General features: G+C 36.4%; 1 protein-coding gene across 1 annotated transcript; it reads right to left on the bottom strand.

The window, feature by feature from the left end:
* Positions 1 to 13,518: 13,518 nt before the first annotated feature.
* Positions 13,519 to 21,685, bottom strand: LOC135218074 (uncharacterized). The gene is made up of 2 exons (XM_064254216.1): positions 21,409 to 21,685; positions 13,519 to 13,754 (listed from the first exon to the last, which is right to left on the bottom strand). Exons 1-2 carry the CDS (start codon positions 21,683 to 21,685, stop codon positions 13,519 to 13,521), a joined length of 513 nt encoding a protein of 170 aa, XP_064110286.1.
* Between the last annotated feature and the right edge of the window lie 1,210 nt (positions 21,686 to 22,895).

Raw genomic sequence — 22,895 nt, 5'->3', positions numbered from 1 at the left:
GCCACTAGATCTTCATTACAAGCGTCTGCTGGTTCGGAGCTGGTATAGATTCCAGAGGCTACCTTAGTCTTTAACCATCATTTGTATGAGAAAGAAAGGCATTGGCAGTTTTATGAAAATCACCCCAAACAACCTCATCCATTCGCTTTTAGAGTAAATTTTATTGTCGGTGAATTAAACATTCCAAGGATCAGAATTTTACCAGCAAAATATTCAGTTAGTCCCCCCTGAAACTTTCCAGAGGTAAAATTCTGTAGATATTTTGATTTTACCAAGACAGAATTGTCCAGTGAGGCCATGCGGTCAATATTTTTAGAACACTCCTTAAAATATGTAAATCCACTGCAGTTTTCACACATGGCTCAAAGTCAGATGCTGGCGTCGGCTTTGGTGTAGCCTACCTTGATATAGAAAAAAGGTTATCATCTGTTGCATCGATTTTTACAGCAGAATTATATGCAATTTTAAAGGCTTAAACGAAGTATTAATTCGGAATGAAAATAATTTTATTATATATTGTGACTCAAGAAGTGTTCTTCAGTCGCTGGAATCTTTTAACTTTTCAAACCTTTTGATTTTAGATATATTGGAATGGCTGCTTCTACTGAAAAAAAGAGGGAAAGAAGGTCAGTTCTGTTGGGTGCCTTCCCATGTTGGGGTGGTTGGGAATGAGAAAGCTGACCAACTTGCAAAGTTGGCAGTCAGCTCCCGAGAACCCACAAGAGGCCTATTACCATATCGGGATTTATATCCTCTAGTAGGTCAGAGAATTAAACATTTTTGGCAGTCCCAATGGGTGGATATTTTAAACAATCAAAAAATGCCCAGTATCACGTCATCGGTGTCTCCTTGGTCATATCCTTATATACCAAGGAAACAGGAAACGATGCTGTGTAGATTGAGGATTGGACATACAAGACTCACTCACGGGTTCTTGATGTCCCGTGAAAATCCTCCGTTTTGCGAGAACTGCTGTGCCCTTGACTGTGAAACATTTGCTGCTCGAATGTCCCAGATTTAGGAATTTGAGATTTAGGTTCCTGTCTTGGGAACGTGATAGAGACGGTAATTTTAGTCTAGCTACAATTCTCGGAAAGGATTGTGATATAGAGCAGTTATATATCTTTATGTGGAAGGCAGGCCTCCTCAACAAAATTTAGATTATACATAGATTGTCTATGTAAGAATTTATATATTTGAACAAATATATTTAGATACATATGTTTTTAGATATTTTTATATGAAGTTTATTTTAAATTTAATTTTTTTCTATTTAAATTTATTATGGTGTCAATACCCTAGATGTTGTGACGCCAGGTTTAATAGACACAATAAAATAAAATCAAATACTTATCATTGCGCCTCTTGTTGCTTCCCATTATTCCAGTCTGTCTACTCTTTCTTTTTCATGTTCTACATTTGCTTTGGTAGCAACTCCAAATAATGTGTTCAAAACAGTTCCAATGAAGAGTAAGAGTGATTTCTTTGATCTCTTGTTCACAGTATTTTCTATGTCTGTGTTTAATTTTTCTAACAATTGTATAACACTATTATTGTCACCCGTCTGTATTATTGACTTTATGTCTGTTCGGAGTTGCCTTAATGTGTCCACTATTTAACACTTTTTGATGTCGATAATAATGATCCCTAAGTCTCTGATCATTTTGACTTTTCCATATGTTTTTAACAATGTTCCCTCTCTTATCTCCACCTCTGAAGAGAGGAGTCCAATTATAACTAATGCTATGATGAGCCGCATTTTTGCATCTGTAAGAATAGACTTTTATCAGATTTGCTTTATATTATTTATAAAGAAAATATGATAAAAGTCTATTAGGTTTCGCTACTTGCATTATATTTATGATGTTTTCAGTCCAACACCAATATATACATATGTACACATATTTAACTCTGTCTGTTTCGTAGATTATATATTTTATTTACAATATCTACAGCCTTTTCATGTCTTATGTTATCTACGTATAACTTTAGTGTACCATGGATCTGTTTTTACTACTTTTATATGATTCCAGTGAACTACTTTTTCCTTTAGATCACTTCCATTCATTACTCTATATAAGTTTAATTTTAGCACTTCTACAACTCTATATGGTCCAGTGAACTTGGGAGAAACCTTTACATTTAGCAAATAATGTGGGGATTCCCCTATTGTCTATTCACAGTATTATTCAATGTGAAATGTACGTCTTCCAGTGCTAAGTCCCAATCTTCTATCTGTGGGCTCACGAAAGTTTCAGGATATCTGCTGTTCCATTTGAACTTGGTTTATAAGTGGTTATTTGACACTTATCTATTTCATAAAATTCACATAATTCCTTTAATAGATCACTAGTAAATTTTGCAGCATTATCAGAAAGAAAAACTTGTGGACATGAATGTTTTGTGATCATTCTAGATTTATGAGCTTCTGCTACTGTAGCTGCATCTATGTTTTTTACTGGTATTATTTCTACATATCTACGTAGTTAGATAGTCTAAGAAGACTAATATTTGTTTATTTCCCCTAATAGTCGTTGGAGATGGACATAAAAAGTCCATAGTTAGTACTTGAAATGGATTTAATTCTGATGGACATTTTTCAGGTGGAGCTTTAAGATTTACGTTACCTTTATTTTGATTAAAAACTATACAGTTTTGTACAAAGTTTTTGTCATCTTCACTACAATTTGGCCAAAAATAATTTCTGTTATGATTCCTATTGTCTTTTTATTCCTGGATGCCCTGCAAACATAAATGAGTGTGTTAGTTCTAAATCTTCTCTGGTTAGTGTTTTTTGGACATATAGTCAAGAACAACCATACTTCTCTGTTGGCCTTTTATACAATAATCCATTTATTAACTGAAATCAGGTTTTAAGGATTCATCTAGTATAAACTGTCCTACTATTTGTCTGATTTATACATCTTTTTCTTGTATTTTTACTTTTTCTATATCTAATTTCTTGATCTAAATCTACTGCTTGACAACTAAAACAAAAGGTATTAGCGGTAATACATTTTTCTGTTTCTTCTTGAGATCTGAATAATGCATCTGCCAAGGTTAAATTTCCCTGGAATATATCTGAATCCTGGAGTAAATTCTAATACACTAATGAACAATCTATTGAACTTGATGTTGTTGGTAAAGGCTCTCTTTTTTAAATAAGTCACAAATAGGTTTGTGGTCAGTGAGCACATTAACTTTATGACCCAATAGTATATGTCTAAACTTCTTGAGATTCCAGTATAGAGCTAAATACTCTCTTTCTGTTGTACTACAATGTCTTTCTGCAGGGTTTAAAACTCTACTAGCATAACATACTGCCCTCATCATAGTTTTAGCATTTTGCAACAATAAAGCTCCTAGCCTTTTACTTGAGGCATCACAAGCTAAGTAAAAGTCTTTGGAAAATTCTGGGTAGACTAAAACAGGGTTCCTGGTCATTTTGCTCATTAATGTTGGAAAGGCTGTTTCTTGTTCATCCTTACATTCATAAATAACGTCATCAACATTCTTCTTGGTTAGTTCTGTCAAAGGTTTGGCAATAGTACCAAAGACTTTTAAAAAGTCTATTACCTACTATACCTAGGAAGCTTCTTAATGCTTTCAAATTAGTGGAAACTGGGTAATCAATTATTGCCTTTATTTTACCTGCCTGCATGAGCAGTCCATCTTCACTAATTACGTGACCCAAGTATTCTAATGATTTCATCAGGAATTAACATTTAATTTTTTTTTTTTAGTCCTGCGATTTTTAATCGCTCTAGGACCATTTCTAATGATCTGAGATGGCTTTCTAAGTCTTTGTTGAAAATGATAACATCATCCAAGTATACTGCAACGTTTTCTGTATCTCCTAGAATTAGTAACATTAGTCTGACGAATGTTAATGAGGCTGATGTGAGTCCAAATGGCATTACTTCAAACTGTAAATGTTCTTTGTGTGCTGAAGGCTATAAATTGTTTGGATTCTTCATCTAGAGATACTTGCCAATATCCACTAAGCAGATCTAAGGATGAAAATATTTTGGCCCCTCCTAATTGAGCTAACATATCTTGATTTACCGGCATCGGGATTCTATCTGGAACTGTTGGAATTTAACTTCCTGTAATCTATAACAAGTCTCCAACTAACATCTTTCTTAGGATCAAGTAACATTGGAGAATTATATGGAGATTTAGAAGGATATACTACCCCATCTCTTTTCATTTCCTCTATCAAATTATCAACTATGGGTCTCTGGCTTATTGGTAATCTGTAATTAGGAATACAAAATGGCTTGGTTCCATCATCTAACAAAATTCTATGTTGTAGGACTTCCAAGTTTATCTCCTTCTATAGCTATTACACATCTGTATTTCTCTAGTACCTGCATTAACTTGCTTCTACTTTCTAGAAAATCTGTTTTATTCTCTTCCTGACTTACTTTAAAGTTTTGGCCTTTTATAGAGAAAAATGCTTTTTCTTCTACTGTTAGTAAGGGATTGTTAATAAGAATGCAAAAGACAATACCTGCGTATAGTGTTAGTCTGTTATCCGAGTAGTTTTGGACATAAACTTAACAGTTTTCACCATTCATGTGGACTAGTGAATTATCCATTCTGACAAATCTGGCAGTTCTTCATTCAAAAATTAAATATAATAGAAAATCTGTATCCTTTACATCTTCTTTCGATCTCAAATATATCTGTTAAACATTTTGGATGCAAAGTTACTGCACAACATATTTCTTCTTCTTTTATGTCTGAAAAAATAGCAAAGTTCTGTATCTCCAATGGTCTTTTCTGTCACTTCTATTATACTATTTATATTTGATTTATTTATTTTATCCAAGAGCAATACTTCATTTAGTATTTTCCTTTCGCTTTCACAGCTCATTTACTACATTGCTATAGTTATAGGTATAAGCGCCTTGATCTTTGTTAGATTCCGGGTTTTGGTCACTACAATGATTTATATCTGAGTAATTACTTACATCTGAGTATTTATTATTCGTCTGTGCACATCTCAACAATTCTGTACTCTGGAATTGTGGGAATTCATCTTTTTTATCTGTTTCTATTTTATCTTGCTTGTTCTTGTTACTGATCTGCCTTAACTGTATGTCTGTCTCTCTTGTCGAAATCGTCTCAGACAGATTGATCAGATTTGCGTGAAACTTTTCTTCGTCAAGCGTAAAACAGAAGCCCTTCTGATGATCCTGTTTCAGGCTAATCTTTCCTTCACCACTATCTAATATTATTCCACATCTCCTCATTAAATCAAATGAGAACAATACTTGTGCGGGAAAAAATCTGTCTTTTAAATCTAGAAAACTTTCAATAAATTTGTGACAAAATATGTATTTCTAAGTTCACATTTCCTAGACTTCTAATTTGTTTACTCGCTATTCATTTTATAACTCTATTTTGACCCTGAATTAGAGTTTCTGCAATGCCTAAATATCTGGTTAAAGTTGATTTATCTATTATATTTACGGTACTAACTGAATCTATAGGTACAGTACATGACTTTCCATTTATTCGAATCTTTACAATAGACAGATCGTTTCTGTTTATTTCTTCCTCATTCATGGAAAATACTACTACTACTTTGCTGTGTAAATAGGAAAATGCAGAAGAACCTTCATTTCCTGTCGTAACTGTTTCTCCTTTTTCTCTTTCACCATCTTGAAAGGATTCACTTTCCTTTCTCTGTTCAGGGGTTAATTGTCACTGACTGAATGATTTATTTATATTTGGGCGGCTGTTACTTAATCTCTACAATCTCCCTATTGGCTTCGTTATTATTGAACCAACAGTTTTTAGTTAAATGCCCGATCTTTTTGCAGTTTTCACGTGTTATTTTTTGTTTAGCTCCTTAGCTGAATTATTCTCTGGTTTTGAATTATTTGTGTTTGAATATTGACCATTATGTCTTACGGGTGGACTATTCTTCAAATGATTCTGTCTTCCTTTCTGGTTTGTATTCCATTTTTCCTATATTTTGTGCATATTTCCTTTGAAAGGAAGTTTGTCTTTTCCCTACTTGTCTGCAATTATCATTATACTTATTATTTCTTTTATATGAATCATTGGTATTTCTGCCTTCATTTCATTTTGTGTTTCTGTCGCCCCTACAAATACCTTAGAAAAATCTATTTCTTTCTTCTGGATTTCTCGCCTCACTGATATTAAAGCTGTAAGGTTATCACTTTTAGGATCAATTTTAACTTTCTTGAAAGCTTTCGTTTTTTTTCTTAGAGGGCATTATACATGGTTCCAACTGACAAGTAATTCCAAAAATACCTTGAACTAACTGAATCATCTTCTTCATCACCAAACTCATTCTTATCTCCTGTGGTGATGTTTGTTTTCTTTAAGTCTTCTATTACTTTGTGTGTCGATTCTTCAACATCTGTGTGAAGATTTGCTATGGATTCTCCATCATAATGCTGAGTAAGGAATTTATTGATATTGTATAATGCATCACTTTGACTTACTGGTTTCCAGATTGATAAACAAATGCGTTTAAATTCAGTGTATGCGGTTAATTGTTGACTCTAACTGAATTCGAAATTGTATGTGCATCACCGCTTTCTGAACTAACGAGAAGCAAGGCTTCGTTAATTTGATATCTTTCATTTGTTATTCCCCCTGTAGATGCGAAACTGTCTGCATCAGCTAGCCACTGGTTCATAGAATATGATTCTATCCTGCTTATGTCGGTTTGAGCTTTCAACTCTTCCACAGAATCGAGTGGCTTGTGTAACGATCGCTACTTGCACCATTGTTCTAAATTGAAATGTGTTAGTATTATTATTATTGTTATTGCTATTTGCGTTATTAGTGTAAGTACTTTCTTGAGTTAATGATATTCGTGAACTTTGCACTGGAATTCGACACTGTCTAACTGTTGTAGGTCTTAAATTATAAGGACTATTTCTAATAGTATTCAACAATTCGTCAAACGATTTCTGCATATTACAACAGTACTCTAAAAGTCATAGATAAGTTATACACAAATACACAACATTATTCTAAGATAATTAAAGGGATTTGCATATAAATACACAACAGTATTTTAAAAAAATATATCATCAAAAGAATGGTATGTTATGAAAGATTCCTATCTATTGAACATAAAAAAAATAACTGGATAAAAAAACAAATTTAAGAGAGAATAATAAAACATTTATACCCCCTTTTTAGAGATAATTACAAGTTTTATACATTCTTAGAGAAAGAACAACAACAAAAAATTTTCATACACTTACAGAGAGAGAATAATTAAAATAACTTCCCAATCGCGACTTACTTATCTCTGTTGTGGTTCGGTTTTAACATTTGTTTGTTACCACTGTTTCTCTTCAACTGTTTCACTTTTCTTTTCACGACCAACACTAGTTCGCTGTACACGCAGGATATGACATCTGGTTTTCAAGCTTGACTAAAACTGTCCTTTTCTTGTTTCGTGGACCATCGGGGATTCTTCTTCTTCTTAGTTTTCACCAGTAATGTTGATTTTTGACGGGAATGTTTTGTCATACGAATGAAATGCACTCATCCGTTTTTAACAGATTGTGTATAGAAATCTGTTTGGGTGTGTCGATAGCCACCAACACACAGGCGTCGTTGCTGCTGTCGCCGAATACGCTACGATGTTTTGCTGTTTCACGTTGACTGGTATACATGTGTTGTTTTCGTTGTTCAGTCGTTGTTTTATCTTCGGGGAATAACGTTTCTTAGTTGCGGGTTTTCTAAGTGGTAATGTTTATAATTATCATTTTACTTCGTTCTGTTTCGGCCGTTGACATTTGTAGCGGGAATGTTTTCGTCATGTTATGATTCACTTCTCCGTTTGCTATTCAATTCTTGAGTTATGCTTGTCGATTCGTATTGCCGTCATTATGGAGTTCTTGTATGTGTACGGGTTCGTTCTTCACACTGCACTTTTTACGTCTTCCTCGGATCCTACTTAGCTGTCACCAATGTAAGGACTTACTATTGTTACTTACCCATTACCAATGTAAAAAAAAGTTTATTATTGTTATCTTTGTAATGTTTGTTAAAGTAACGTTTTGTTGCTTTTTCTTATTTGAATTACTTTTATATTTCCTATATAGTTGCTTTATTATCGTTTCCTGCTTTGTTTGTTGTTAGAGTCTGAGGAGGCTTAGGAAGACATAGTGCAGTTTTCCTACTTCATTAACACACTAGTAAAATAATACAGTATATATACAAGTTAAGTAGTATGACTACGAATCGAGGTATGAATCTTCTTAACCCACAACTGGTGAGGCTCTCGACATCACTCCGCTAAGGCTCTCGGCTATTCTCTATCTTCTTCTCTCCCTTCAAACTTGCTTTCTTAAAAGGATCTTCAAAGGAAATGTCCATCCACCAGCAGGCGGACAATTGCGTCTGTTCCGCCTTGTAGTCGTCCTTATTGGTTGAAGATTATCTAACGACGTCCCTTGGGTTGGGTGTGATTAATTGACGAAATTCCTCCTTTGTGAGCGGGACTAATGACGTCACGGAAGTCTTCAGGTTCCGCCTGGTGCGCTTAGATTATTCTGGCACCAGTGTTTTGGTTACATACTTACGACACTTCGTGATCGTTACTCTCTCTCACTTTCTCTGTTTCGATTCTCTGTTACTCACTCTCTCTCTCACTTTCTCTTTCTCTGTCTATCATTTGTCTATTAATGATTCTCTCTCATTTCGAGGATCATCTATGCCTCGATTAACCAATGGGATGGGATCTGTAATATTATCTTCAGGATTACTAAGGGCATTATCTGAACAGCTACATTTAAGCATGCGCTCAGAATGGGATAATTGAACTGCAGCTGTTCTTGACCGTTAAGTGCTATGATTTTTTGGATCACATAAAGGTTTAATATTTCCCTAATCTGAGATATACAAAGATGCTGAAAAGTAAGGACAGTTTTTTTTTTTTATTATTATTATTATTTTTTTTTTTTTTGTCTCGCTACACAGATGAGCAGAAGCCCTCAGGTGAATCCTCTGGATAAGCAAAGTCCAAGGGAAAAGTGTAAGATCCGAGTAACTCTTTGTTTATAACTTTTGTTTCCAAGATTTATGTGAGTGAGTGCAGTTGATCGTAGTCCTACTCTGGGATCAAAACGTAAGATAGCTTTATATGGGGACTGTTTGATCGCAGATGGTAACTACTGTTTTTTTGAAACTGCACAAACTTTAATCCCATGAGTCAGTCACTTGTTCCATTGTCATCTAACCATGAAATTAGCTTGTCTTTCACATCACAGTTAAGTTGTTAACTAATCCGTGACTGCCGATGCCTTGTGTGTACCACTGACCATTAACAAGTCTGGTCAAAGAAGATTGAGTTCGAAAATGATGATGCTGTAAGTTTAATGAAGAATGAGAGATGCTTCCAACAATAAAAGTATGTCCTTCAGTAGGAATGCACCTCAATGGTCCTTTTTGAAGTTAAGGGGTGCAATATGTAATTTTTAGTTAGGTGATCTCAGTGCAGTATAATCTACATATATTTTCCTTTGGCAAAGGAAAACGTCAACAAGACTCAAAATCCACCTGAGATTGATTGAGCCAAAATCCTTTGAACAGGACACCTTTAGTCATAATGCTTCTGCGTTTCTTTTGACACTGAATACTTCTACAGTACTTCTGTTTATATTGTCATACCTCGACAAAGCTTTGACAATTTGGTTTCTGCTGCCATGTCCCATAATAATGTGAATCGTTTTATGAACAAGGTGAACAAAATAAACAGGTTCTTCAGTTCTGTTGATCCAGTTTTTGATCAATTTGTCGACGTTGCCATATTTATGAACATCATAACATCCAAGGAAGTAATATTGCCGATTTGCAAAAGCTGTTCGTCACAGTTCTCTATCAGATTGTAATAATCAAGAAGACTGTGTATTTGCCTGTCGGTAAATGACTACATTTCAGTCATTACGCCAAGATAAAGTATCACGCCCTGAGGACAGTTGTACCCTAATTATCAGAGGGTTTCTTGAAAGAGACTTTTTCAATTATGAGATCTTTGGTAACCACCAGGCATTATGCCTTTGCCTTTGACATGGGGACACATCAGCCCTCTGGTTTTCGACAAGTGTTTTTGACACGTTAGCCGTGACCCTAGATAATCGTCAAATCCTGCTTACATCAACAAGGGCGAAACTGGCTTTGGTAGCTCTGCGTTGTGGGCAGTCGATCCCAGGCGCTCCTCTTAATGTGGAGAGAGAGGCGCATATATATATATAAATATATATATATATATATATATATATATATATATATATATAATATACATATATATATCTAAGATATCTTATATATATATATATATATTATATATATCTATATATATAGTACATATAATATAATATACATATATATATATATATAATATATATATATATATATATATATGTTATTATATATTGCTACTTTAATAACGCATATATCTTCTCCTAGACTGTATGAAATGTTATATGAAAGAGTTTTGCAACATTTTTTCAGATTCCTTAGCTAGCTTAGAGTAATAGGATGTCTTAAAATGTATGTTCAGATTTCGCATAAAAAGGTGTAAAAGTACTATATAACGTAGAATGTAAAGAAAGAGAGATTGGGAGCTCGCAGTCTCCGTGTTGTTTTCATAACATGTCAACCATAATTGCTCGATGATTCTGTGTTGAGCATACTGGTTTCATACTCATACGTCTTTGCCGAATAGCCACGTGTAGATTTCATGATTTTTCTGTAAAGTTACGTCATATTAGAAGCTTCTAGAAAGATTGCATCATTTTTCGCATGCCCAAAACGTTTTGTGTGATAGCCACTGTCCAGCTTCCATAAGGAAGAGAGATTCATTGTTACTTAGAATCGCATTGCGTTTACATCTCTCTCTCTCTCTCTCTCTCTCTCTCTCTCCTCTCTCTCTCTCTCTATCGCATGGCACTTTTGATTTCAAAGTAATGTAAAGATTTAATACTTACTGAATGATCAATCGTGAATTTCAGATTGTACAAGTGTGTAATGGCGCCTTTTCATTTGAGAAATATTGTGAATTGTGGTGAAATTGTGAAACAAGCTGCAGCAGAGAGAAAATTGGTACTAAGGTAGTGTTTCTATATTTATTAGTTGCAACTAATAGTAACAGTGGTTTGGTAAAAATTTAAACTAATGGTTACAATGGTTTGGTGAAATTTACATTTTTACACATTGCAAATTTTTTTTTGTTTCATTTGAAGTGATTTTTGTTTGTGCATTTATACATTTTTTCTTGTTGAAGTGTGTGTTTTTATTTCATACTCTGTGTGATTGGTGCTTTTTACAATTTTGGCATTTTCCATATTTTTCTGTCTTTTCATTTGCATCTACAATTTAATTAACATAGTTGTTTTCATTAATTAATTGTTGCACATTTAATTGAATTTAACACTTGTGATTTAATTTGCATTTACTTAGAATTCTTTTCAAGTTTCATTGTTGTTTAGCACTTGTGAGTTAATTTCCAAATTTTAGTTATTGCCTAACACTTTTGAATTTTGAGTGGATTCATTTTCTTGAATTTTGTGATAAATTAATTTTTATTTAATTTTACTTAATTAATTCAAGAATTTATTAAACTTTGCTTTGTTTTCAAGTAACAGTAATTTTCCCTGATATTGTGAATTTCACTTATAAATTGTGAGTTTAATAATAAATTTTTATATTTAAAATTTTTTTAAGTGTTTTCTTTTTCACCAGTAATTATATTTGTGATTAGGTAGAAACATAGGGTGGTTATTGAGCTGTTTTCCTTCAATTTACTTGAAGTGAGTTAGAACCAGGGAAGTACTTAGACTTCTGAAATCAAGGAAATACTTAGACTATTAAAGTTGTTGATGGAGTGATTCCCTTTGATTAATTTAATTCCTTACAAGATTACCTCACACCTGTTTTGATGAACTTAGTCTGATTTTCTGCAATACTGGTAAGTTGTTTAAGGGATCACTGTTGCCTTTAGAGTATTCAGTCGTTTAGTACCTGTGATGAAGGTTCAGGTGTCTGGCTGTTCTGAGGTAACAATTAATGAATGGTAAGTGTAGTAACCAGATACTTGGCACTTCGTCACAATATACTATATAGTATATGTGTACGTATATATGTACATATCCATGTAAGAAAGGGCCGTTTTATCGTACCATAAAAGATGCAATATATGCCCATCTAAATTTAATGTGTAACACATAGTTATCATGGAATCACTTGAATATGGTACTCAGCGTTATCAGGACACCAGCATAGGTATAGTCAAAGTAACAACTTTATTGAAGGGGACCCGTCCTCGAGCAAGTAGATATTGAAAAATGGCAGTAGGGGAAAAAACCCACCTAGGTGCTAATCCCCAGGTAGTCGATTTTTCTACCTGGGGCAAAGACTTTCTACCTGGAGATAAGCACCTAGGTGTGAAATTTCACACCTTTTAATGAGGTGTTAATTACTTTTCACACCTTTAGGTGTGAAAATTGACCATAAAGGTGTGAATATAACAAATAGGTGTGAAATTTCAAAGGTTCCCGCACTCGTGGCGGCGCCGCGCAAAATTCTACGGGGATGAAAACCATGATTTCAACCCTAACCCCAAAACTCCCCATACTCTATGGGAGGTAAAAACCCCTGATTTCAACCCAAACCCCAAAGTCCCTCATACTCTATGGGAGGTAAAAAACCCTGATTTCAACCCTCACCCCGAATTCCCTCCACTAGCCCCCCCCCCCCCCCCACCCACCCGATGATGTTTTAAAACTTGAAATCACAGGTTCCAACATGTCACCCGAATTCACTCCCAAACGCAGATTTTTTTTAAGTCAATAGGGAACTCTGAAAATTAACTTAACAAAACCCATTTCCCTCTTAATCATTTATGATATGTGTATATGTGTATATAGATGCATAATATTCCATATGTAAAGGGTTTAAATGGAAAATCAGATTACATACAGAATTGTTATTGTTTTTGTAACAAAAGTCATACAGAAATACACGAATTAATATCCCATTCAAAGTCATACAAGAATACACTGGAAAAGGTGTACAAAAGAATACACAGACATGATATACATTCGTTTTACGAAAATAATACATCATCGAGACACATTGCTAGTATTTACCACACATATCTTCCCCAGTTTCCCGGTCGTGTGTGAAAGATAATTCATCTAATACATCTAAGCTTTTAAATCTTCACAACAAGTTCTTCATACATAAATCTTCCACACATCTTTCCTCTAGCAGGGGTAAATTCTTTTTCATGACGACTACGCAAGTGATTTTACCAATTTTTTTTATTTCATCACAGAATGTAGATAAGACAGGTAAATACTGATTCAACCATGTCATGTTAACAGATTGATAGAATAAAACTAAGTATACTACAAAAACACAAAATTGGCATCTAAGTCAAGGTGAAACGCCCTCGTTTCACAGGAGGATGGGGTGAATCTTTACTGTGCTCTCTTCGCCGTTTTGAACACCCTTTCACTCGAGAGGAATGTTGGAAGATGGGTGTAGGGATGGAGGAGGAGTAGGAATTCTCGAGGTGCTAGGAATAGCGGGCGGAATGTTAGGCACAGAGGGTGCTGCTGGCACCAACTCCTCTATCACCTCTAGTTCCTCCTCCACCTCCACCACACCTTCCACCCTCTCCTTCACACCAATGTCTGGATGACCATACGCCAACGATTTATATGGTGTCACATAATATCTCTTATCCTCTAAAGGACATAGAGACACTTTTCACTGGATCGTATGACACATCGTACCTTATACTCTTTGCAAACTGTGCACACGTGTATAAGTGATCTCATTCTTCTCGGTCACTTCTCGATACTGTTCATGCGGAATGGTCTTTTGCTGGCATCTTTGTATACCTTTCAAGGTGATACTACGGCTATTTTCAGTTAGATATGAATAAACCTTATAGGTTTAACACCGATGAATTCTCTGATAAGTTCAGCCTCCATTTCAACCTTGACTAAGCCGAGTTCCCTCTTACGTGGCTCATCATACAATTCGTGAGTTTTCGGGAAATTACTCAAGTCCATATAGGGTTTGAGAACCTCCTTTAATTCATGATTAAGGTTATCAGTCGTAAGGGAGAAGATCAAGCTGTCAGTGTCGGTATAAAGGAGTTGAACTCTTTCATAGTAATGATTTTGAAGAACGTCATAATAGGAGCGGTACATCATGTCCTTCGAACTAAACTACAAAAACCACCCTGGATATTTTTACAGATTAATTGATAAAGTTCACCACGAGAAATGAGGGGGAGACGGATTTTAGAAGAACGTAAGAAAGCGTCAAGTGAGAGAGAGGTAGAAGTCGGACAATGGGCAGGGTCTAGTCCGAATTGAGAAAACGCTGCATTCCTCCAGGCTAAATAGACGTCAGCTAATAATCCCTCATCCATTGACAAGTACAAAACAGTGTAATCTAAAAGATGGATAGGGTTTCCCTCATAAGCTCTGAATTGAAACACACCTTGGAAGGGATGCCAGGCTTTCGCAGGACATTGAAACCCGTAACATAATCGTAAGGGTATTACTGTTTACCTGTATCCAAAACTAAATCGAGGCAATCCTTAGAGTACTTAGATAACAACCGACGAGTGATTTCGAGGGAACCTTTCTGTTTTATATGACTCGATGCGAGACTGGAAAGGGTCCCTCTAATCATGTTGTTGCTATCCACTCATCTAAGATTGCCTGATCTAGCCGAGTAAAATTTACTACCCTCACGTTTTAGAATTTCAAAGTCGTACTTGGCCCCCGCCTCTTTCAATACCAGCGCAATGTCATAGGACAAATCATGTACTAACACTGTTAAAGTCGTCTCCTTAAACTTCATATTAAAATTGCTCTGACGACACAGTGCGCACACAAAGTTGTCCCGTGCCACGCAATGTGCGTGATGTTGCACTTTCGTAACCTTGGCATTGAATTCAACTTTACATCCCCCGCAATGGGTGCTCTCTTCAAACTTACGGGTGGATTCAAGGGTCATATGCAATTGATACCTTGGCATTCGCTCATGCAACAATGTCCATTCCCGGCTCATGTTCCGCAAAAAATCATCGACACATTTTTCTCCATAACCTAGTCTATGTGTACAATATTCACCCGTTCTACTGTCAACGATCACATAGCAGTAAGCGTAAGCTTTCTGCTTTGCTACAATTTTCAGATTGTCTTCGGCATTTGGTTGAATATTATACGCCTAAAAATCAAGGAAAGCAATGAGCGAGATTTTGTGCAGAGCTTTAACCTTGGTAAATTGTTTAAATTGGCCGGGATCCGGGTATTTGACAGTGGTTCGAGCCGTGCATGCCTGAGTCTGAGCATCACGGATGGTGGGACTATTGAACAATGTCAAACAATTGTAACACATGCCGCCCGCACACTCACCCCTCCCTTGCTTGAACAAGGTGACCAGATGAGGGCTTCGGGGGTTACCACCTTTCCTCGCCAGATGTACTGTCCAATGTTTTTTCTGCCGTTTCCCCATGACTAATTCACACAGTCTATAAACATAAATGTTGAGGTTGTTCCACTTTTCTAATGCTTTGAAAGAGACATGAGTCAACGGCATATCTGGCAAGTGTTTGATATTAAATTTCCCCCTCCTCATCCTGGTCGTTAAGTCCCGAGAGAGGTTGTCAATACGTGCGAGAGGGTTATCCGGAGTACAACGTATGCTTCTAACGCTGTAATAACACAGTTGTACCCGGATTGAATATTGACAACCTGAAGTCTGCCACGAACTCCCTCGGGATAGGCCTTGAAGTTATTAATATTCACTAACTCACATCGCGTGATATGAAGTTCAACCCTATCCAGCGAGGTAATACACCAACCCAAACCTTCACTACGATTGAGTCTCTCTTCGAGGTTATTAGCTACATACTCGATAGCCTCCTCCAAGGAGTCATAGATCGAATCAATCGTAGTTAGGATGGGTGGTGTACATATATAGAAGGAAATTGTCTCATTCTTATCTCCTAACATTCTCACAATAGCGATAATAATGCGTAAGTAGAGCATAGCCGATTGAATTCCTCTTTCGAGGAAAGTGCCAACCACATCATCATGCAATTGGGCTATACTACTACTTAGCTTCGTTGCCACGTCAATGTGCGACCCTACCACAGACGAATAATGAAAGGCGTTGACCACCTTGTCTCCCTCTGTTCTTTCCCTAGTTAGTGAAGATCCCTGTCCGGCTCCTCCAACACGAGATTGTTCACTACTCCCCATCGAATCATCGAATGAGACGTCATCGACGAAGGAATCTGTAAAGAGTATGTTAATAAACAATGGCGCAAGTGTGTTATAAAGGATGCAAAATGAATAATATAAATAATAATACCAATAATAATAATAATAACAAAAATAATAATAATAATAATATGTACCATGATCGGTGGATGATCCGTTGCGCATGGAGGTTTCACAAGACGGATGGGTGCTTTCTTCGGCGTGGCATACTGCAAAAAACACGTTTTCATGAATATTGAGTGACAACATAAACACGGAGTTTTAAGATGTGTATATATTAACCCAATAAACGCTATTATACACACAGTCTACGTTCAACATGTGTAGTGATCACATCGTATACGTGAATAGCAGTGCATGTATGGGTACATTTCCCGAAAATCGAGCGTGTAAATTTACCAACAGGTTAGCCACCCCTATATCATTATCGAAAGTAGTGGAATATGAAGTGGGTATGGTGGGAGTCATTCTCCCGAAAATATACTACGCCGTTAAACCTGGTGACGGTAATTTTACCATTCAATTTAACGTGATCTATGACGAGTCTGCGGGAAACGCGTTTATACCTTTATTAATAAGTCTGTTTCTGGTTTGTTGGGGCGTGATATGAATGCAATGACTAGATCGCTTGATACGGAAATTATTGAACAATTATCCATACTTTACCGTGAGCATATTCACGAAGCTATCCGCGGGAATGGTTTATTCTCGTGGAATGATGATATGAAGAGAATGATTATTCCACATCAGAATGTAGGCGTAGCAAAAGTTGATACGATTGATTCAATTACTATTAAATTCAGTGAAAAAGCAGCCAATATACTCGGTTTCAATGAAAGGGTGAGGTATATGATATACAGTTCTAGTACGTTGAGACTTCATCGCGGTAGAAATATATTTGTAAACGATCAATGTGTTGAATACATTTACATGTATTCGGATATCGTTCAACCTACCACATTGGGCGATAAAATGGTTAACATCTTAGACTGTTTCACTTTAGAATGTGCATTAAAATCAGTGTATCGCATCAGAAAGGTGAAGAAATAATGTTTATTAAAAATGGGGTTGTATCATGCACTCTACGTATAAGACTTATAGATAAAAACTATCACACTTTTTCTTATAAACACCGTACGTGACATATACCTCCCGTAGTATTTGACTGACATGGCTGGTGAACACACCATATATTTGAGCAGTCTCGGATGTTTGGACACGTACACCAAAAATTCATCGTCAAAATTTGCAAATAGATTACTTACACCTATATTATTACCTAACGGGGTTGAATATGAAGTAGGTTTAGCCTCGATCATGTTCCCGGGTACTTATTACGCTATATTATCAAAAGATGATTTATTCACTCTCGAATTTATTACAGAACGTCATAAATGTGATATGTGGAAATATTTGTAAAGACCGAGAATAGCAATGTTAGTGGGGGACATGAAGAGGCTTGTGAGAGCTATTAATAAGGATGTTTATGATTATTTGAAAGTTTATTATGGTGATAATTTCGTAAATTATTTTAATAGTAACGGTATCATTGGGATGAAGATTTAAGAATTACTATGTCAAATATCAAGAGAGGGAAACTAAGAACCGGGGACGTTAAAAGTATATATGTCAAATTTAGCGAAAAAGCTGCGAAATTATTAGGTTTTCAAATTAATACCGGTTATGAAATGTATGGCGGACATGAATTGAATGAACACGTTTCCATTGATTCCCTACCTGATAATTGCGGGGTAGATTATATATATGTGTATACTGATATAGTTCAACTGACAATTTTTGGTGGGAGACTAGTCAATATATTAGACTGTTTTACTTTTGAAAGTGGTAGAGGAAAAGGAATACATAATACAGTCTACAAATTGTTGAACACGAACATCTTGGACCAGATTTCAATTATTACCACGGATCAAACTGGACATCTTTTACACTTCACTAAAGACTGGAGTGTTACCTGCCTGCTCCGTATAAAACCTCGATAAAAATAGATGTGTAGGTGTGCATAAATAGATGGGTAGATATGTATATAATTCAATGTTCACCCTTGACATTCCTTATTCGTGATCACACCCTCGAGTCAACTGGAACGTGTGAATGAAGCTCCGCTTAAATTATTTTCACTGAGTATAAAAGTAGTGTAAAAAATATAATAAGAGTGATATTCACGCCTCCTTCAGAGGCGGAATTTTAAAAACTATTTTTATCAGACCCTTTAAGAAGGGGGCAGGGTTTGAGGATATTTCCGTTTTCTATCCCGGGCATAGAAGAGGTAGTGGTCTGTTTTCTGCTATAAGCGGTATCGCACGTAAAGGGCTTCCTTTTCTATTTAATGTTGCGAAACCTTCAGTTGAAGAATTCGGAAGATCTGTTATCTGATGTGGTAAACGATGGTTTACCTTTAAAAGAATCCATAAAACGAAATGGTATAAGAGCCCTCAAAACTACTGGACAACAAATTTTAAGCGGTACCAGAAGAAGACGGAGGAAACGAAGTGGGAGGAAAGAAAAAACGAAGGAAGAAGAAGAGTATACGCATTAAATCTAGAAGTAAATATAATAAGGACGTGTACGATCTTTTGTAACTCACTCATCAATTGACAATCGGCGGGTGCGCACACGTTCTACCCTTCATCTAAAATTATATATAAACACAAAATATGGCTAGTGTAGTTCCTAACGTACCCGGAACTGGTAATCAAGTTCCTATTTCTTCGTATATCGTGGGTATATCAGAATCGTTCCCGAATGTTAATAGACATAGAATTTTTGAAATTTCAATTAATTCGAAGGAAAGACTGGATTTTACACCTAGTAATATTTCTGTAAATCAAATTCTAACTAATCAATATATCGAATTTCGCATTAATGGGGTGGCAGTTTCTTTCTTAGATTTGTCAAGTATAGCTTTAGAATTATATATCACATTACATAGAGGTGGCACGTAACTAGGGGATGATACGCACGTGGCCCTCGTTAATGGTATAAGTAATACATTATTTAAATCTGCTTCTATTTTCTTGGACGAAAAGTTGGTGGAGTCCTGCCCGGTATTTAACTATCAATCATATATCAAAATGCTTAAAATGATAAAGCACTCGGAGTTACCTACCACCGGTTGGGCAGGGTTTTTATATGATGATTATCTTGTAACACATGGAGTAACTCAGCAATTTATGCCCAATACATTCGCTCAAACCAGCAGGTGGGAGTCACGGGTTATGAGCAGCATTAAAATGCAGGACGTGTATACGTATTTTCCACTTCTTTTGAACATAGCGATTATAGACATGTATTTACTGGATTCAATTGACCTGAGGCTTAGACTCGAATTAGCGAATAATAACTGGGTGTTGGGTGCCCATACTGATGAGCATTTAAATGAGATAAATATAGAAAAAGCTAAATTATGGATCGATAGAGTTACCCCGCATTATAATGCCATGTCGGCTTTAAATGAGGCTTTAACAGTTAATCCTAGACAATATATATTTGATAAGACTTTATTTAAAACATGCGTTATTGGACAGAATGAAAATTCTATTTTATTTGATCAACCTTTTAACAGCTGCATACCCGATAAAATCACATTGGTCAAGATTGATATGCAAACATTTTCGGTAATTACACGGCTAATAGTCTATATTTTCAATCTTTCGATTTAAATAATATACATATTACCATTAATGGGAATACTGTATATAATATTCAATGTACTTTCCCTAATACCATCACACAATTATTTCACGAGACACAGAAAAGTATAGGGGGTGGCGGTGAGAATCTAATCACTTATGATAGTTTTAAAAATGGTAGAGCTATTTACTGTTTTAATTTTGTTGTGGAAGATGTTGAAGATTCAATGCCCGTGGAAATTTCAGCAAACCTGCGAATATCGATCAGGTTGGGTACGGGCACTCCGAACCCCTGTGTTATTTTACTTTTCGGGGAAACGAAGGGTATTTTAACGGTGGATTCGGATAGGGTTATTCAGTGTGATGTTAGAGGTTAAATGGAATGGATACGAAAGAAATTGAAATAAGTTTAAAAGGTTCACTCAGTGATCGCGTTAAATATTTAGGTGTGTTCGCTTCGGATGAAGTAGGATTATTTACCCTACCAAAAAATAGAGTTAAACCTTTAATTTTTATATCTAATACATTATCTTTATCCACCAATGTTAATATTATCGGTCATTGGGTATGTTTTTACGTGGAAAAATCACCTAGAAATGTAATCTTTTTCGATAGTTACGGCATAAATCCAAAAGTTTATTCGAATGACTTCTCTAAATTTATATATGCACATCCTGACTATAGCATCTATTGAATAATAAGACAGATACAACAGGATAAATCGTACAAATGCGGTCTTTAAGTTGCATTTTTTGTTCATTGCGTGAGTCACCGTGGCGCGAAAAAAGTATTGTCTTTAATACAAAATGTATTCTCATTCACTCGTTTAAGAGGTAACGATAAATGGATAACGGAATATTATTTTAAATATTTGAAAAAGTTTAAATGTTCGCACTGGAGATCAGGGGGTAAGGTGCCATTACATACAAGGAGTGTCTTCGCATCTTAAAAAACCGAGGTAACTGCATTTTTCTTTTGTTTTTTATATTACCTCATTCACATTCTATTAATAATATATTGTATATATGTATATATATCACACCTCAAATCATATCACATTTTAACTTATTTCAGGATGACATATGAGAATCGATCCCTGTGAACGGAAGCGGTAAACTATGACGTCTTCGTCGTTTTCTCTTAAACACGTTTCGAAATATTCGAGTTATCATAAGGATACATGTAGACATTATATTGGGATGCGTGATGAGGCAGTCTGACGATGATTAATGTATTGGATTTATGCAAATTTGTCACTGTCTTTTATGTGGTAAATAAATCGTTGTGAATAAATATACACCTATTTTTTACCCTACCCATTGATTTTTGTATACGTTTGCAAATGTATTTGAAACAAGAAAACAGGAAAACGGGGAAAAAGATTCCGCGTTTCTATGGACTCGGGAACTATTATTAAATAAATACATCGCGTCCGACTTACATACCTTGACCAGGTGGTTCATCCGTGACGGGTTGTGACACTTGTTCATTCTCAGCCATGGGCGGCGGCGGCGGTGGTGAAGCAGGGATATCCGATGAAGCATGTACAGGATTGCATTGTTGAGGGTCCCCAGTGGGAGTTGCTGCATCCTCTTCACGATCTTGACCCGTTTTAACCTTCCTAATAATTGAGTTGGGGGCCCCGACGCCGTAGTAGTAATGTTTCCTGACCTGGGTGGGTACTTCATCGACGGATAATTCACTACTTGTGCTATTACCCATATCTGAAAGGGAATGATAATGACTTTGTAATATATTCTTCTTCCAACTGGGGCATTATTTTTTATACGAACACTTATTCGATATACAGATGAATCTTATTGCTTTTTACCATTTAATATTCGCTACATGTTTAAGAAAACGGAAGTGGTTAAGATGATACTTACTGGATAGTGACGGTGTACGTTCCAGCCAAGAGAAAAGGTATGGTGCACGTAGAACGGTTGAGAATGGACTAATGACGATATCCCTCAGTTGGACTAATGACGATATCCCTCAGAGTCTAAGGGTATTAATCGTATGTGAATAGGGTTTGCAAATCTCTGCTACGGTTTACAAACCGGTATGTATGTGTGGTTGACCTGTGGTGTGAATAAGTCACCGTAGGGCAGTACACCCATAAATCGCGCTCTTAGCCGTTGATGCCACTGTTCAGATATCGAGGTGTGAAACGGGCATTATGCCGGGGTCACACATTCACGTATCACGACAGTGTATGCTCACGTATGTGGATCGTGGGCATCATCGCGGTGAAATGACCTTGAATAGCTGGTGATGCTAAGGTCACACATTCACGTATCAACGCATGCACACCCACGCATGAGCGGAAATTGGTAGTTGGCAATAGCTTACGCCAGTAAACCGTAAATGTAACATAAAACATACGTAGACGTACGGTGACGGGTCGTCCGGGCTCTAAGCTCCGCCCACTAGGCGCCGTAGCCCGCTCCAGTTTTGAAATGTTCAAAACAAGTCGTGGGTGGTCAAGCCAAATGTCACCTGACGTAGCTCCAAGCATTGCACGTGGGACCCATGGTGACTACTGCAGGGTAAGCGCTAGGGTCACCTGCATTGTTCGCCGTCGTTGTTTTCTTTCTGCCGTAAAGCGTGTGGGCCTCCTAATTGCGCTGTAGCCTATGGGGAAACCGATTCGCCCATTTACAACCATGTATGACATGGCAACGCTGTAGCGTAGTATAAAAGGTCAGGTCGTCGCCTACAAGAGAAAGGCCCATGCCAACAAGAAGTGTTGGTTTAATGCAACAACAACAACAGCCCTCAGGTCAGCTGTTGTTTTGTCTCCCGAGACCAGCAGTTTCCTCCAAGTACAACCCACAACGCTCTTCAAGATGCCGAACCTCCTAAAACGACCAAGGAAGGGACCATCAACGTCACTTCTTCTTGCAGAACCTTCTTTCAGTCGGAGAAGACT

Source organism: Macrobrachium nipponense, chromosome 9 (assembly GCF_015104395.2).
Source record: "Macrobrachium nipponense isolate FS-2020 chromosome 9, ASM1510439v2, whole genome shotgun sequence".
Classification (NCBI taxonomy): domain Eukaryota; kingdom Metazoa; phylum Arthropoda; class Malacostraca; order Decapoda; family Palaemonidae; genus Macrobrachium; species Macrobrachium nipponense.
The sequence above is the reverse complement of the archived record's forward strand: the minus strand, read 5'-3'. Positions and strand labels throughout refer to the sequence as shown.

Excerpts from the sequence above, each read along its gene's own strand:
- LOC135218074 (XM_064254216.1), bottom strand. The coding sequence starts at position 21,685 with ATGGGTAATAGCACAAGTAGTGAATTATCCGTCGATGAAGTACCCACC. Across the intron at positions 13,755-21,408 it reads GGATGAACCACCTGGTCAAG|AGGATAAGAGATATTATGTG; the intron begins GTATGTAAGTCG and ends TATGTCCTTTAG.